The following is a 16,758-nucleotide window of genomic DNA, read 5'->3' as shown; positions in this document are numbered from 1 at the left end:
TAACTCTGTTGGCTGGGCTTTGAGTGTTTTCTGGTCGAAAGCCGCCGCATGCAGTTGTGCGAGTCCATGTGTGGTTTGTTTTGTTGTTGCAGTGAAGTTTGTGCGGATTGTTGTTTTATAGGCTTGTGGTTCTGTTTGGTTAGAGTTTAACAGGTGTATGCAGAGGGGTGAAATTGTTAGTATTTGTACACAACCCACTAACAATCAGTTTCATTCAAGCGTGGCACATGCCGACCCCCACGATCCCATCCAGATGGGACACCGGCCAATGCCCACGACCATATCCAGGCGTGGCATATGCCAACACCCACCATTCCATCCAGGCATGGCACAATGCAACCTGTATACCAGACAGTGCAATTTAAAGGTGGATACAGCTAGATTTGAGAGACCTGTATAGTGGGAGAGAGGCCTATCAATGCAACCTGAATACCAGACAGTGCAATTTAAAGAGGGATACAACAAGATTTGAGAGACCTGTGAGGTTGCAGTAGGTGGAATACATGCAATATTGTCCTACTGTAGGTGAATTGGACGATGGATGGGGTTCTAGGCCCCTCTCACCGTACTGGTCCTGGTAGATAATGGTTCACGGCTGGCAACTGGCTTCGCCTGCGGACACCTGCTGGCACTTTCTGTAGCTGTCTCTGTTGGAGGCGCCCTTTGCTTTGGGGCCCTTAGCCTTGGGGCTACCCTGGTGAGGTTTGGGATAATGGTGGGGGCAATCAGGGCCTGGGTAGGCCTATGGAGGAAGGACTGGGGAAGGGGAGCGAGGAGAGGGTGTCGGGGAAACGCAGCACTGGGTGAAAAGGCAAGAACAAGTGGCTATGGGGCACAAGAAAGCAAAATAAAGCTGCTGGGGCCCACCAAAATGGAAGAAACGCTCACCTGCTACCTGTGATCTTGCCGAAGGACAGGCAAATATCTTGTGGTGCAGCCATTTTGGAGTGCTAGCCACTCTTAGCAGCCATGCAAGAGTAAAACGTTTAAAACACCATAGAAAAACATCCAATGCCACTAGGCCATTCTTACACATTGTAAATATAACCCAAAAGCCACTAATGAAAAAGTTAACGATACAAAGTATCCTAACCACATCACTTTAGGGTAATGTGTGCATTTGCAACAATACAAATTGATGATCAAATGAGATGCAGGAGTGGGTAGGGGGAGAGAGGTGCCCAAAATTAAATGGAATCAAGCTAGTTGCCCCTCATAACCCAGAAAAGGCCCATGTCCGATACATTGTACACATAATGGTTAAACATACAGGTTCAAGCTTAGAAATGTGCAGTGAATAACTTATGACAGTCTCCCTGGGACAAGCACTGTACAGAGGGCAAGGACTGGATGAAATAACCCATCAGAACACAAAAATTAACAGGACTACACAGAGCTCCACAAATGACCTTCTGTTGACAATAAATGGACAGACAAATAAGCAAGCATGTTCACAGGTGAAGGCACATCTCAAAGACTAAACCGAATTATAGAATTAAACTACTTGGAACCAGCACTGCACAACAAACTAACTCCAAAACCAGCAGAGAAACAGAAAAGTGGAACAACGATCCCTTAAAAACTCACTGGACTCTCCTCTCCACTGCCATGTCATCTTTCGCTGGCAATTGGCTCCAGGTTTATTAAAATCGCAGGCCGCACACGTGGCTTCATCCACCATTGCTGAAGGCTAGAGAAAAGGAAGATTTGGATTGGACGTTAAAAATCAAAAAAATGGAGTACACAACTATGTAGGACAAAGTAATCACACATTATCCGTATTGGAAGATCGGTAAAACAAGAAGTGAAGGAGATGTGGTTGAGACAGAAAAAAAGTCCATGCACAGTCCATTTCAGGGACTATCAGTAGTCCACCATACCGGGCTCTTTCACACTGCCAGGAAGGACAATATTGGGGAGGGGGCTACTTTATTCTCTAAGATATAACCTGTAATGTTGGACATTATAGGCGCCTGTGACCACTCGCATGTGGAAAATCCACAAAATGTCTGCACCTAACCTACCTTCAGTCTACCCTTCTAGATGAAAATATAGGATGCACAGATTCATTAAAAAAATCATGAGCAGCCAGTTATCAATCGGTAACCTTGTACATTCTTAAATGCAGTCTTTTCGCGAGTATGTGGCCTTCAGGTGCATCAAACAGTGTCTACAACTTCGAGACACTCCCGTCCGCTGCACACCACTAATTGATCATACAGTCAAGAATTCAAAGAGTCATATATAGTGTTTAATAAAAAGATAAGAATGCAGATTGATGCAGATTCAATAGTAATAATGCCTTACAGAATGGCACAAAATTCAAATTCTTTATAAACACACAATTTGTAATACAATTCAGTCTATTAGTTGAGACACTTCATGCTTAACACATTTCAGGGTGTCTCCCCTTCAGGAGCAACATTTCTTTTCCTGAAAACCCAATATACAATAGAATATTCAGTTCCAGATTGGCCAAACTAATTGAATCTTCTCACATGTGTGACACTCGTGTATCTCTATTCAACAGGGTAGTTCTTACTTTGGTATCTTTCCATGTGCGTGCACTATTGACCCATTCGGGAACATGCTCTCCTGGGATAGGCAATCCATACCCATAATTTCTCTAGTGGCTTGTCCCTATGTTTGTACCCAATTAGTCTTGTAGTTCAAGCCTATGTAACTAGCAATCATGCTTTGTTAGTCTTGTGGTTCATGCCTATTTTATCCACAATCATAGTGCCAGGTGACCCTTAACCCTATTACTAAACTAGCAGTGATTATATCACCCTAATTTAAAATCGTACCTCGAGGTCCACTCTCGAATGGGACAGATACCATAACTACCTATATATAGGGATAAAGCAAATAAATCTATTAGAAGCTGTATATTTTGCAATAACAATATAACATGAGGAGCAATGCACCCAACCTGAACTAGCAGGTATGGTTTCAGAGCGCCAAATTAGCTCATCTATCAGGTGTGCACCTTGCTAAACGGAAGTACTTTGAACATATTATGTCTCCCGGCCACGACACGTAGGAGGTAGGTCCGTGGACGCGTCTCTGCTAGAGACCGAGTATCTGCCAAAAACAAATGAGATGCTAAACCTTCGTGCACTATGTAGTTTCACTAGCATTATGCCAGTATATTCTGAGTATGTAGGGTGTCTGCTAAAACACTGATATGTACCTAAATCTTAATCCTGGTCTCTGTCCAAGATTCTACGACTGCTTTCTCTGCGGTAAAGATGCTGTATCAAAATGAAAGTAATGCATGTACGACGTCTATCACGTAGAATGTCACGTGTCTATACTTAAAAAGCCGTGGCATCCACATCAACGATATAACTAGTACGCTACCATACTCGTCTGATGTGCATCTATGGGCGAATTCCCAATACATATATTCATGCCGTTCAAACTCTCATGATTTTAAATAAATGATAGCCAGAAAAATTGACATGTCAGGGCTCCACAATCTGGCAAAGAGTAAATGACAATGTTAAGTATGTCAAATGTAGAGAGTAAACCTCATTCTCTAATTACGCTATATTGTGATGAAGGGTCAGGACAAATATGTCAGTAATACCCCATTTCTAACAACTCCAAACATAAGTACCAATTTAAATGGGAATAGAGACAAACCTCCATATTCATGTAGATGATAAATTCCGATTTAAACAGTGGGAATAGGCTTAGGAACTGGTGGAGCAAAGCATTGACCACCATAGTCATATTGTAGATGGGACAAACTAGGCATCACAGGGAGGAATCATATGTATAAGGATATGCATATATAAATGCCTTCATTTAAAATTGCAACAATAGGCTCAAGGCTGATGGGACAACTGAACAAATTAACCTAGTCATATTGTGGCTAGATGTAAATTAAGCCCCCCCAAAAAAAGAGGAAAGTACATCCTAGATAGCACCATCTAGTTTGTATGTAGTCACTGTAGACCTTTTAAGACCCCGAGGTTCTATGCTAGATCGGGAAGATCAACTCATCTGTTTAATAGTGTAATGTACCCGTTGAACTTTGTGCTAAATTAGAAATGTCAAGGTTCACCAGAAGACAGTTTGGCAGTAACAAAGAAAAAGTCTGGCGATTAAAAGGAGAAATTACCGTAATGTTCTTTCTATGGATTCTTCTCCCGCAGATTCTTCATCTGATAGATATTCCCTTCAGCTCTGCTGCTTCGGAAGATTTTCGACAGGGGACATAGTGGACCTCCACCCGGCCGCCGACCCGTCTTGCTCAGCGTCTGGTCGTCAGCGCCGGACGCAACGTCAAGAGTCATAAATACCACGTCACTACGCTCCAACCTCAGTTCCACCTTTTTTCCTCCCCAAGCACCACACGCTGCACAGGAAAACAGAGTACTAGCGGGCTAAAGAGCCCTTAAAAAGTAGGAACTATAAACCTCCAAAGGAGGAACAATTGAACAAACACTACAAGTAGCGTTAGAAAACACTCAAAAAAAAAAAAAAAGAAGAAACGTGGCTGGAAGACAGAAAACGGACACAGATTACCATCACCACGTCAATGTGAAAGAGAAGATGCGCGCCAACCACTGACTTTCTGAGCGGGGATGGATGGGAGGGCAGATGAAGAATCTTCAGGAGAAGAATCCATAGAAATAACATTACGTCAAGTAATTTCTTCAATGGATTGCTTTTCTCCCGTAGATTCCTCATCCGATAGACTCCCAAAGCAGTAAATGATTAAATGAAGGAGGCCGGCAGAAAGTGAGACCAAGAAATTTTGCAGCACTGCCCTGACAAAACACGCATCAGCTCTACGAGCCACATCCAGACTATAGTGCTTAGCAAATGTATGAAGGGAGGACCATGTCGCAGCGCAACTTGACCAAAGGGAAGCACCTTGAACTGATAGTGCATATCTCCTATGGTGAACCTTAGGAAATTCCTGTGCTTTCGATGGATTGGAACATGGAAATAAGCGTACTGTAGGTCTAGCGACACCAGGCAGTCATACTTCAAAAGTGTGGAGAATCTCTCTCAACGTCACGTCTTTCCTCAAGAACTTGTTCAAGGCCCTGCGGTCCAGAATGGGACAGAGATCTCCTGCCTTCTTGGGTACCAGAAAATACCGGGAATACCAACCCGATCCAATATGCTCGGGAGGTACCTTTTCAACGTCATCCTTCAACAACAGGGCTCTCGGTTCTTCCTGGAGCTCGTGTCCCAGTTGGATTGGGGGTGGGTGGTCTATCCAGTGGTTCTTACAAATGGTAGACAATAACCACAGTGAATGAGCTTAAGAGCCCAGGCATCGGTTGTAATTCCCTGCCACTGGAGCAAATGCTCCATCAACTGCCCTTCAACCAGTCTGCTGTGAGAGGGGAACATCAAAGCCGCTTCGGAGGCTGGGTCGCCCGCGCCGTTGACGCGGCCCGGTGACCTCTAGAAGCCCCTCTGCCCCTGCTGGAGCGCGAGAAATGCTTCTGCCCTTAACTGGCCGGTGGTAGCTGCGCTCTCCTGCCATAAGGAGCATATCTCCTGAAGCCCTGTGCCCTCGAGGAAAAGCTAAATGCAGGTTTGGCCGTCTGTGGAGGTAGACTTAAGGACTTCAGCTATTTTGGATTCCTTACATTTTTCTAAGGACTCGTCGGCTTTCTGGCCGAATAGAAGATCGCCCTCGAGGACATGTCCAGAAGCATGCTCGGACATTAGGCGAAAAACCAGAGGCTTTTAAATAAGCCTGTCTTCTTAGTGTTATGGCTAACACCATAGTGCAGATCACACAGTCAGCGATGTCCAGGCCAGTTAGCAGCGACTGTCTGGCCGCCCCTTTCCCATCCTCCACTAGCTGTAGGAAGCCCTCGCACAGTTCTCCTTCTGGGACATACCGAGCAACATTTTCAACTGCTGTCCATACCCCAAACTAGTAGTTGGCAAAATGGCTTGCCACATTTGTAGCTTTTAGGGCCATGCTACCTGAAGTGAATGCTTTCTTTGCTAAGGCATCTACTTGTTTTTCTTCCCTGTCGGAAGGCAGAGTGGACATAGAAGATGGAGGTCTAGAAGAGACAGTAGCAGCCTGCATAACAAGCCCCTCCGGGGAAGAGTTAGAGGAGAGGTATGAGGTATTTCCCAGAAATGTAGAGCTGACGGGAGGAATGGAACAAGGGTTTGCCACATTGTTGTTTAAGAATAGGCAATGGCAGGGTTTAAAGGCATATTACGTTCTTTGGTTCCTATCTTGGCTACAGGTGAGCGTGTGCATGCGACCCCCCCCAGTCTCCCTTTGGTGCCATCATGACGGTGCTGCGATTTTCAGGACCCTCGCAGGCTTCCCAGCCGTGCCTCGACTTCCCCATCCCTTGTCCCGCCTCCCACACCCTCCTCCTGGCCCTGATTGGCCAATATCTTTCACAGCATAGCTTGCTGGTGAAGTTGCTGCACATCCGCGCCCTGTGCCATTTTCCATCTTGGCTACAGGTGAGCATGTGCATGCAACCCCCAGTCACCCTTTGGTGCCATCATGGCGGAACCGTGATTTTCGGGACCCACGCAGGCTTCCCAGCCGTCCTTACTTCCCCCTTCACTTGTCCCGCCTCCCACACCCTCCTCCTGGCCCCGATTGGCCAAGTCATTGCTTATCCTGGTTCAGGTCTGGGCAGCCCCTACGGCTAAGGGCCCCGAGGCAAAGGGCGGCTCCAACAGTGGCGGCTCCAGATAGTGTCTGCAGGTGTCCGCAGGGGAAGCCAGTGAAGCCAACAGACACCAACAAACTAAGTGTGGCATAGGTGGGATGTAGAGCAATTATCTACTGCAGAAAGCCCCCGTCACTCTACATTATCTTCACATAACGTAAACTGCCAAAAACTAACAGAATTGCGAAGGATTGCACTTGGATGGAGTTGTGAATGTTAGCATGTGCCTCACTTAGATTGAAGTCTTAACCTTAGCTTGCGTCACATCTAGATAGAAATGTGAATGTTAGCATATGCCAAACTTGGATGGAATAGTGAATGATAGCAGGCACCACACCTAGACATAATTGCAAGGACAGAATGCCAACAAACCAATTCACTAACAACTTCATCGCTCTGCATAACCTCCCAAACCCTAACCAAACACAACCACACGCCTTAAACACAGCAAACCGCACAAACCTCACTACACAGCAACAACAAAACAAACCGCACAGACTTGCACAACAGCACACGACGACTAGCGACCAAAAAACACCAAGCCCAGCCAACGGACCCACCGGGTTGAGGCTGCCAACAGCACATCACTGCTATCTTGCACTTTTCCAGCTCATTCCCACTAACCACTTCCCACCCCCCTCTCCCTTTTTCAGAGCTCCCAGAGCACCAGGGGACCACTCAAGTGGTGATAGTGCGCGGTACAAATATCCTTTGACATTAACATAAAATGGCATTAATGTGAACCTTTTACAGGCTCCACTGATGAATGCAATCACAGGATGTCAATAACCCCCTTCTACTAAAGCCCTGAATTTAGAAGTATTATGAAGAAAGGGCTGGGATTGCTGAAATTCAAGGTCTGAGAGGTGTCCAGAATGCTGGCAACCTGGAGACCTTGAGCCAGTTGCAAAAGTGGATTTTGTGCGACAAAATAATCAACCCCTCCTGAACCCAAGTAAATAGGGTCGACATCCCCAAGGTCATTGTTCGTCATTACCGCCAAAGATACCTGCCATAGTATCGAAAAATTCGAACTGGGGTTGTGGGGGGAATGTTTTTTCCTGTTCACCAGAATAGGGTGACATCTCAGACTCTGGCCACAGGGTTGATTTTGAAAATCCATTTTGAGAGGAGGAGGAAGTAAAGGGAGCGAGGCATGTTGAAAAACATCTAATTTGTTGCTTTCTCTCTTTGCAGATAACAAATGCCAAAGAGTGTCTTTTTTGTAATTTTACACACATACTTTTCCGCACCAAAGGCGCTGTGAATAGAACTTCGATAAAGAACACTTGCCAACTAGACATTCACAGGGTAATGCGGGAGCCAGAAGACCCTGGAGAACTTCACCTGCTGGGACCTCACATCAGTCAAGTCCCAGGACTAGTATACCACTTCTGCAATCTGGAGCCGACCCATCTCTCTGATCAATTCCTATGAGACACTGCATCTCGGTTGATCACAAGCAAGTCCTAAAGTTAATTTAGATACAAACTAAGGTTTTCATCCAAAAGTCACAGTTGACCTTCGACTTTGCAGGGTAACTCCAAACAGTCATAATCACAGAAAGCTCCTAAAGGCTTCTGAATGTTCATTACTCCTTTTCTTGCCATATGTAAGATATAAAGTGTATTTGCCTACATAACACTGTCATTCCTTTAAAACTGTGTTAAAGTACTTGTAGTCTGGTGTAATTTAACCCCACTGGAGGATTGGCCTCTATTGCTTAACGACACCAGTAGGTGACCCAATGAAAGCTCGAGGATAAACAGTTTAAGATGGAAACCTTCAACAAAGGGCTGGGAAATTCTAAAGAGAAACATTTAACTAAAACACCTGAAATGACATTTTCTTTTATTTTTTATTGAGCAGACAGTTAATTCATGGGCGAATGGTGTGTTCTCATATTCTCACTTGCAACCCAGCTTGGTGCAGTGGGGTCCCTAGTATGGAAGCCGTGTAACTCCATTACCAAACCCAATTAGCAGACAAAGTTCCTATGGAAGAACCAATAGATTGTGTGTGGTTTCTCAAGTCTTCGGTGGACGCAAATCTCAGATGCCCTGTTTTCCAGTGCTTTTGATGTCCAGTGATCTCCTCTTTCATGACAGGTCTGTGCATGGAACAGACTGTAAGGCTGCATTAGCTCCAGAGTTTCGAGGGCATGCAACTAGCTAGCTGTTCCTGCTAGGTCAGGGGAAATGGAACCCGAAAGCGAAGGTTGGAAATCCAAGCAGTACATCCCTTACCTGAATAGTCATTGCTGTACCCAATATGTACCTTCACCAAATCTGAAGCAGCTAATTTCCCTTTTTGACAAGCCAGCATCTTCTGTGGCTGCACAGCTGTGCTACTTGCCTGAAGATCTTCACCATTGAGCCTCCTTTGGATTACCGGAAACGCAGTAACTCAATTGGCAGCTCACCTTGCCCAGACCAGAGAGATGGCTGGCCGTGGTCAGACATAGCCAAAAGATAAAAAACTGAGAAGTTGCCACCATTCATTTCAACTTTGGGAAGGTGATAGGGTGGTGCTAAAGCAATGCCCTAATTGGGGCTACACTTACCATTGGGAGGCAGTGCAACTTCAGGACCAGTATCCACTTAGCCAATCAAAAGCCCATCCCTCGTCTCCATTATTTCCTACAGGAGACGACCTGCAGTGGCATCCTATTGTAACTATTCCTAAATCTAAAGTTGAACTTGGACCTTGCAGCTAACCCTACTTGACAGGGTGAAGAATTGAAAAATAAAAAGGTCTTGAGACTTACTAAACCCAGGTGACAACTGTAAACAAACTAAATTTGTTTTATGGAGTATAAAGTACATTTTCATATACTTGTGTGTACATGCCTTATTTTAAAGTATACTGTATTTTGTTTATCCCGTTCCCCTCCTGGGAACAAGCCTAGATCAACCAACCACAGCTACGACAAGGTGAACCAAAGAAGCTCAAAGACACTATGTGCCTAGGTTAGGATGGTAACTAGCTCCAAAGCCTAGGTCTGGGTGATCCCAATAACAGTGCTCTTGTCCAGGTATCTCAGTCCTTAGCAGACCTGAGCACATCCCCTCCTACAAAATATCCTGCATAGCCTTACAGGAAAGATAAGGGTCATCCTTAACCTTGATCAATTCAAGGGACATTGTCCCAACATCTGTAAGAAAGGTATAGATGACAAGGGTTACAACCCAGCTGAGGTAATATATATCAGAATTAATTCTGCAAGGTCTATACTTTCAAGATGCAGATCTCAGACAAAGAGTAGCCAAAGGAATAAAATGGCAAATAGGGACGAAAAAGCAAACATGTACTCATTTGATTAAAATAAAACCTTAACAAATGATACTCAACTGTACCAGTTTCTTGCCAATCAAACCTGCTTCGTGTAAAAAATGAACAGAATAAATGAGTTACCGGGGATGCAAGGGAAAGCTGAACATGATTTGGTCCCATCCATAGATTATTTATTAAATGGTTTAGTTGCGGCCACAAGGTAGAACAATTCATAAAACACTGGAAAGAAGACAAATTAATGTGATGGGTGTCCACTATTTCATATTCTCACCTGCAGCCGGTTAGTGAGGATGATGTTGGGGTACATGGCACCCACATCCAGATGATAAATCAGCGGACACTCAATACGATTTGGTACCTCCTTCAAATAATTCAGCTTCTTCTTAATCTCTTCACAGACCTACAGGATTGAGGGACAAGTCTGAGATCAGATTGAAGAAATGATGGAAGGGAAATAGGATTAGCACAGGAGCTTGATGAACAGAAGAAAAAAGGGAAAGAAACATAGGAGAGAAAAACAGAACAAGGGAAAGGGTAAGAACGTATCCAGGACCTACAAAAAGCGAATAGTGAGGCACTACCGCTAGTCTATAGATTAGCAAGGAAAACAAACCATCAGTATTCATTGTCCATAGTTCGCTGTCCTTCACAACTTAATGGGAGAGGGGAGTGAGAGCGAGGGCTGCTCCTGCACAGCAAACTAAGAAGAAATACTGCTCCAAAACAGTTCAATGCGTCATATTTCGTATGCGCCCCCCCCCCCCACTCTGCACCACATAAATCTGCCCCAGAAGCCCAATCGCCAGTTCTGAAGGTTTCATGCAAAGCAGTATTATAAGGACATTGGCGTATATGTCTCGGTTGGAGTTGACAAAAAGGTAATTTGTGTTACTCTTCGGTCCATGATAGCTTCTAAACTTATTGACAAAGAGTACATAGAAAGAATTCCATGGGGTGACAGCGGCAAAGCAGGATCAGGTGGCTTTGAGATAAAATGTAATATTACCTCATGGACAAAATAAGCCTCCTCTCTGGAACAAAAGAGCAGGGAATGAGCCGCCCACATGGTTACTCTACAGATCTCAGTGGTGGGTGTTAGCCACATTTTACCACTTGTGGAAGCCCCTGTACTTTTAGCTGGGTTTTGGACTGTTTTTCTCCCAGGCAGGCTTTAATTGAATGCCCAAAATAGTGTGACGGTTTTATGTGCTCTACTTTAAGTTCTTACGACTCCTAAGGCAGGGAGACCCAAAGGTGTCACGTAGCCTCATCCCCAGATAGCGTACCATCCCTCTGTTAGTCATATTTGTAGGCTGGTGGTGTCAGGGTTCTTCTAGACTCCATCCATTTCACTAAAATGGAGGTTGAATTTATTTGCCTCAGAACCTAAGGGATCATAACTATCCCTTGTCCCTCTTTGCTAACATCTTGGGCCACCAGATGTCTGGACTGGAGGATGTAATCTGCTTGAAACCAGTTCTGACTGGCATAGGCAGATGCCCGTCTGGGATAGGGTGGATTCATTCCTTTGTCAGAGACCCTTCCAGAATGTATGGTTGGAGGTATGGTCTGCCATTGGTTGTTATTTGGAAGGACATTTCTTTTTTCAACTTTCCTTCTTTTGACAAGTCTTTTTGCTTTACTACCCTTGCTTGACTATTTTGGGGTACTGGCAGCCCATATTGTTACCAGTTCATGGGAAATCGGTCCCGTTGTTGAGATTCCTGTACTGTTTTACTGTAGCATATCACCTTACAGAGAAGTACTGCATGGCTACTATGAATCCCTTTTCCTTTTGCTGTAGTAACATTGTTGTTACCTTTTTGATGTGCATACGACAGCCTAGGCAGCGGATTAAGTTCTATTTTTTTCCAGTGGACTCACATGCACATTTATTTATTTTTACCACATGCTGCCATTTTAAGTATCATATACTGAAAACTGCCAAGTGGTTTACACTCTGTCTTTTGGCCAACTTGTTCTTTGGCAATCTGCCTGCCTTTGCAATACCATAACAAGGGATGTACTTTCTCGGGATCCAGCTTGGCTTGATTGACAGAAGGGGTGCATGTGACCTGGCTGATTATGAGTGGATGTAACAGTCTTGTCTAAATCCACATTTCAGTCATGGGATGTCTGTTGCTGGGCAGACGTGGGGTTTGTGCACAGTCCTTACCTCTTTAAATGGTGCAGATTATTGTGATTGGCGGGCTGGGGCAGCCTCACGTCTGAATTTAGGTTAAGAGGAGGCCTGCAGCCATTTCTCAGATCAACCACTCTAGCGAAATCCCAGAAGAAAAAAGGAGCCTGCACTGAAAACCCAAAAGACGGCCGAGGAGGACAGCCGGCATTGCCAAGGCCAAGCCCTGCCTCTCTTGCTGTGATCCTAGAAGACCCTTGCTGGTGCTTCGACCCTTGGGCTGTTGGGACCAACCAGTTCGGGCAACTGCACGAGAAGTCTACTGTCAGAATCCATTGAAGCGCCCCAGAATCTTAAAAAGCGGTATTGCCAAAATACATACCTCTTGGAAGTTGGTAACCTCCTCCATGGACATCTTCTCCTCCTCCTCAATGGCATGCTTCAGCGTCATCTCCACTCGCTGCAGCAGGAAGTCAAAAGCAGAAGGAGTCTAGCAAAGCGAAACAAAAACAAACCACTGAAGAACTGGAAAAGTATGAATATGGCATGGGAAAGGAAAGAATGAAACAAAGAAAAAAAAGTAACTGCAGTTATTTGGGTTACACACACACACACACCGGTGATGCCTAACTAAGTGTAAGAGGGAGGAAAATAAGATCTAAAATAATTGATGGCTTTCCCATTATGCAGAGCACATGAGTCAATTAACCTGACACACTCCATACAATGCACAATAAGAATTTCACTGAGATCCTCACACTATGGAGCACAGTCATTAACACACACTACATGTGTGAGAAGTGTGATACAAAACAGTAAAACTACATTGCAGCTGCACTTCAGCCATGTACCATGCATACAAATGGCTCACTGATTTTTTGCTGAACTCAAATTTAAAAGCTCTTAAAAATCCCATACATCTAATAAAAGAAATTAAAAGGGAGGGAGTAATGTTCAGATCTCACATTTTCTAGACTCTGATGCAATGTATTCGATACACTGAACATGCTAAAAAGAAAACGCAAAGTGTTATCCTGCAAGCCTATACAAATCTCTTAACATTTTTGATTTCTGTTATGGTTGTAGGGCTTCTATATTCCCACTCACTCCCCCCGCCTCCAAGCAAGTCGTCCTACTAGCTGCTGAGGCAATTCCCTAGCTGGTGGAAGCTGTCATTTTAGAAGGCGGCACGCTTCTTCTGCCATGCATCTTTCCAGAAAACAAAGGCTTGTTGCCTGCAGTTCCCGATAAAAATGGCGACCTGGATTTGGAGGTCCATTGAGATTCCTTAACAAGACAGCCTGCCCTGTGAGGATGACGACAAACGGATGCCATATAGGGTACTAGTTTTACAGACACTCCAGAGTGGCCATGACTGGCTCTGGTATACTGTGAAAGGGTTCCTGGCATTCACTCCTGAATTTGAATGCTCAGGGTTTGGTTTTGTTGGGATGGTTTGAAAAATTCGTAGGCTGCCAAATGTCTGAAGGGAATAGTGCATCCGACATGAAGCTGGATGGGCAAACCATGCCAAAGTATACTATAAAGAGGGGACATCTTGTGAAATACTTTTGTCAATCGCTGGGACTAGTCCAGAAGCAGCTGGAAGAACTGGGCTGCAGCATCTGCTCTGAATCCACCATCAAAAGGCGGAGTACTGCTGGGCTCAGAGTAATCCATACTTGTTTTCCACACGATCAGAGGGAATCACACAAGTGGTCCCCCTCCCTTGCTTTTGCAGGCAGAGCTAAAGTACTTGCTGTCAGGACCACTGGTTCCATCGAATGGCACTTGTTGGACCGAGCACGGCTCATCTCATGTCTGGTACAGTATCTCCTGCCAAGGACTGCCAGAAGATTGAATCTGCGACATACCACTGCTGAGATGACCACTTAACTCTGTTGAAACACTGCGTCACCGCCTGCACCAGCTATCTGGTTATCAGAAAGACCACACTGGGCCCAAACAGGCTGAGCTCTGAGAATATAGGCAACATCACCCATAGTCCTAGAGTCATCCTTGTCCCGAGTCACTGATTGGATAAGCTGTATTTGGATTGTTTAAGTACTGGATACCGGGGACCGCAACAAATCTGGGGCATCCCGAGAGAACCACCATGAATCTGAGGTCATCCTGTGACTTGCAGGACAGGGGTAGATGCTGCACTCCAGGTAACAGTGGAGCTAAAACATAGTCTAACTTGTTAATATGTTGTCTTTTCATTATTTACATTCACCACTTACCGGGCCCACAAAGGTTTGTCCCGTAGGATAACCGAAGCCCACCATATGGTGGAAGGAGCCCAAACACAGAACAAAAGAACAGAGGCCACCATGACTCAAGAGGGTGACCCATGGCTGCTGTGCTACAATACCACAACCTGACAAAAAGCCTATACACGGAGAAAAATACTTCTGGCAGGAGTGTGCAAAAATATATCATCAGCCCAAGCGTGCAACAAATAGAGGGTGGCAATAGCTGAGCCAGACACATACCCTGGGGCAAGGGGGGGGAAGAGTACTTGCTGGGAGGAGAGTCCGGAAGAGAGCTAGGTGCTATAACCCTGAGAAAGTCCAGCCAAGAAGCAAGCTGGGCACTATATGCCTCAGATTGTTTAGTAGATGGGGATTACTGGGGGGAGTTCAGATTGCAATAATTAGGTCTTTGAAGCAAATTGAGTTTATCCATCTTGACATTTAGTACCAGTATAAGGCGATTCACAAAATCCCTTTAGGAGTTACAACCACCCATTATGTTCCATGTATTAAAACTCTTGTATAGACTGAAGACTTATGTGGATCCTTTGTCACAGCCATTGGAAAAACGTGTATACATAGACCAGCACTGGGCGCAAAGCTTTTCAATACCTCTACTTCTGATGACCGAATAACTCAGAGCTCCTTCTCATTATAACCCAGAGTTCACTCAGTCATTATCCTGTTGGATAACAATGGGTTTGGCCTTTGGAGTAAACAGCATATGTACAAGATTGCATTTAGAATTTTAAAAAATCATTCCTGAACATTTAGTGTGCGACAATGTCCTTTGTCCCAAGGCCCCTGCTGGGAAGATTCTTATTTTTGCAAATCTTAACCTTACTTCCTTTGAGCCACCAGCATTACTGCTGGACATTCTGGATTTTTTCATTGATTTAGAAAAGCATTCCCCTACAAACCTCACTCCCCTGCTGCATTGAATTTTGTTCTGGGGACACTGGGTCACCTCTAGCTTCCAGTGCCGGCGAGACCTCTCCCTTTGCTCTGGCATCTGTTGTTCTTATAGCAGCACCACTCACCTTTTGTGAAGTGGTGCCAGGGATCATAGGAGCCTCTTTCCTATATCGTTTTGGGTGCACTGCGTAGCCCATGTGCCTCTGAGTGCAGGGTGAGGTCACCCTATTGTTTGTTATACGTGTCTTTTACCTGTGCTGCACACGCCATTATCTATAGAGTACAAGGAGTACACTTTGTGTCACCTTTATTTTGTTAGAAGCAAAACTTACTTTCCTGGCTTCTTCTGAATAGACTGGTGGATTTGAATACCTGGTTACTATTTGAGTTATAAATCCAGTTTAACACGGCATGGCCTTTATTAGCAGTCCTTTGTCTTTCCAGGTGCGGGGAGGTTCCTCTTTCTTTGTTCATGCATTTTTTCAGGATTTCCCTTGGAAAGACCAGCAAGGATGACCAGTGTGTGTGTCAGCTGGCAGGAAGGGGTGAGGGGGCTGCATGCCCGAAATACACATTCCTCCAGAGGTATGGCTGTTGCTGGGCAGATTCTGGTAGGCAGGCTGTCCTCTATTGGACAGCCACCTACAAGTATGAATGTTACAAAGTCCCTCGGTCAGAGAGCTGATCCTGTCAAAGAATATGGCGACCCCTGTGAACCTGGGCAGGAGGTGTAATGAGGTGTTGGGCAGTGCAGGGCCTGCCCCACAGTCGGAGCGAGGGAGTTGGGAGTCTGCTTACCATTGCATTGCCTTCCAGAGGAGGAGCCTGTTACCCAAACTCACCACAAAGTACATTTAAACTCCATTGCAGAGCACGCGCAGATTGGAAGTGGTGAAGTGGTCATTTGTGGTCTGTCAGGAGAGACGGGCCGGCCGCGGCGACCTCATTCCGAGCATATCCATGTTCGGAGGAAGATTCAGAAGAGTAACATCGAGCTTCAATAAGTACTGGTAAGCAGAGACAATCTCATTGTGAACTCAGCACAGGCGGGAGACTTGTGGAACACCCCTTTGATCCTGTTCGTAGCAAGCGCACTGTTATCTTCACTGACTACGGCTGCTCTCTCCGGCTCTGAATACATTGAGGCTGCACAGACTCATATTAGCACAGGTGGGAGACTGTTGGAGAACGCCCCTTTGATGTTGTCTGTAGCGAGTGCAGGGTTATTCTGATCGTATGCACTTGTAGCTTGTTACTCGTCACTTGGAACTCATTAAAGTTGCTCGGATAACAAGCAGAATTTGAATACAGCAGACGATCTCTTATAAGACAGCATACCTAAGAAAAGCCCCATTCAAGTATCTATACACCTTTACATGGGGCCACGAGCGTTGCCACACTTCCCCTTCTGAAAAACAAGCGATTCCCCCTTTAGAAGCTTTAGTGGGCCGGTGAGGGGGGGGGCTAACAT

General features: G+C 45.2%; 1 protein-coding gene across 2 annotated transcripts in view; it reads right to left on the bottom strand.

Moving 5' to 3' along the window:
• The window catches only part of POLE (DNA polymerase epsilon, catalytic subunit), an 867,587-nt gene that overhangs the window by 563,030 nt on the left and 287,799 nt on the right, over positions 1-16,758 (bottom strand). For both annotated transcript variants that reach the window (XM_069619327.1, XM_069619326.1), the window contains exons 16-18: positions 12,500-12,607; positions 10,249-10,377; positions 1,588-1,690 (exon numbers count right to left, since the gene is read on the bottom strand). In XM_069619327.1, coding sequence (XP_069475428.1) covers positions 1,588-1,690; positions 10,249-10,377; positions 12,500-12,607 — 340 coding nt within the window. The remainder of the gene's footprint in view (positions 1-1,587; positions 1,691-10,248; positions 10,378-12,499; positions 12,608-16,758) is intronic.

This window comes from Ambystoma mexicanum, chromosome 10 (genome assembly GCF_040938575.1).
Source record: "Ambystoma mexicanum isolate Mex_15411 chromosome 10, UKY_AmexF1_1, whole genome shotgun sequence".
NCBI lineage: Eukaryota > Metazoa > Chordata > Amphibia > Caudata > Ambystomatidae > Ambystoma > Ambystoma mexicanum.
The sequence above is the reverse complement of the archived record's forward strand: the minus strand, read 5'-3'. Positions and strand labels throughout refer to the sequence as shown.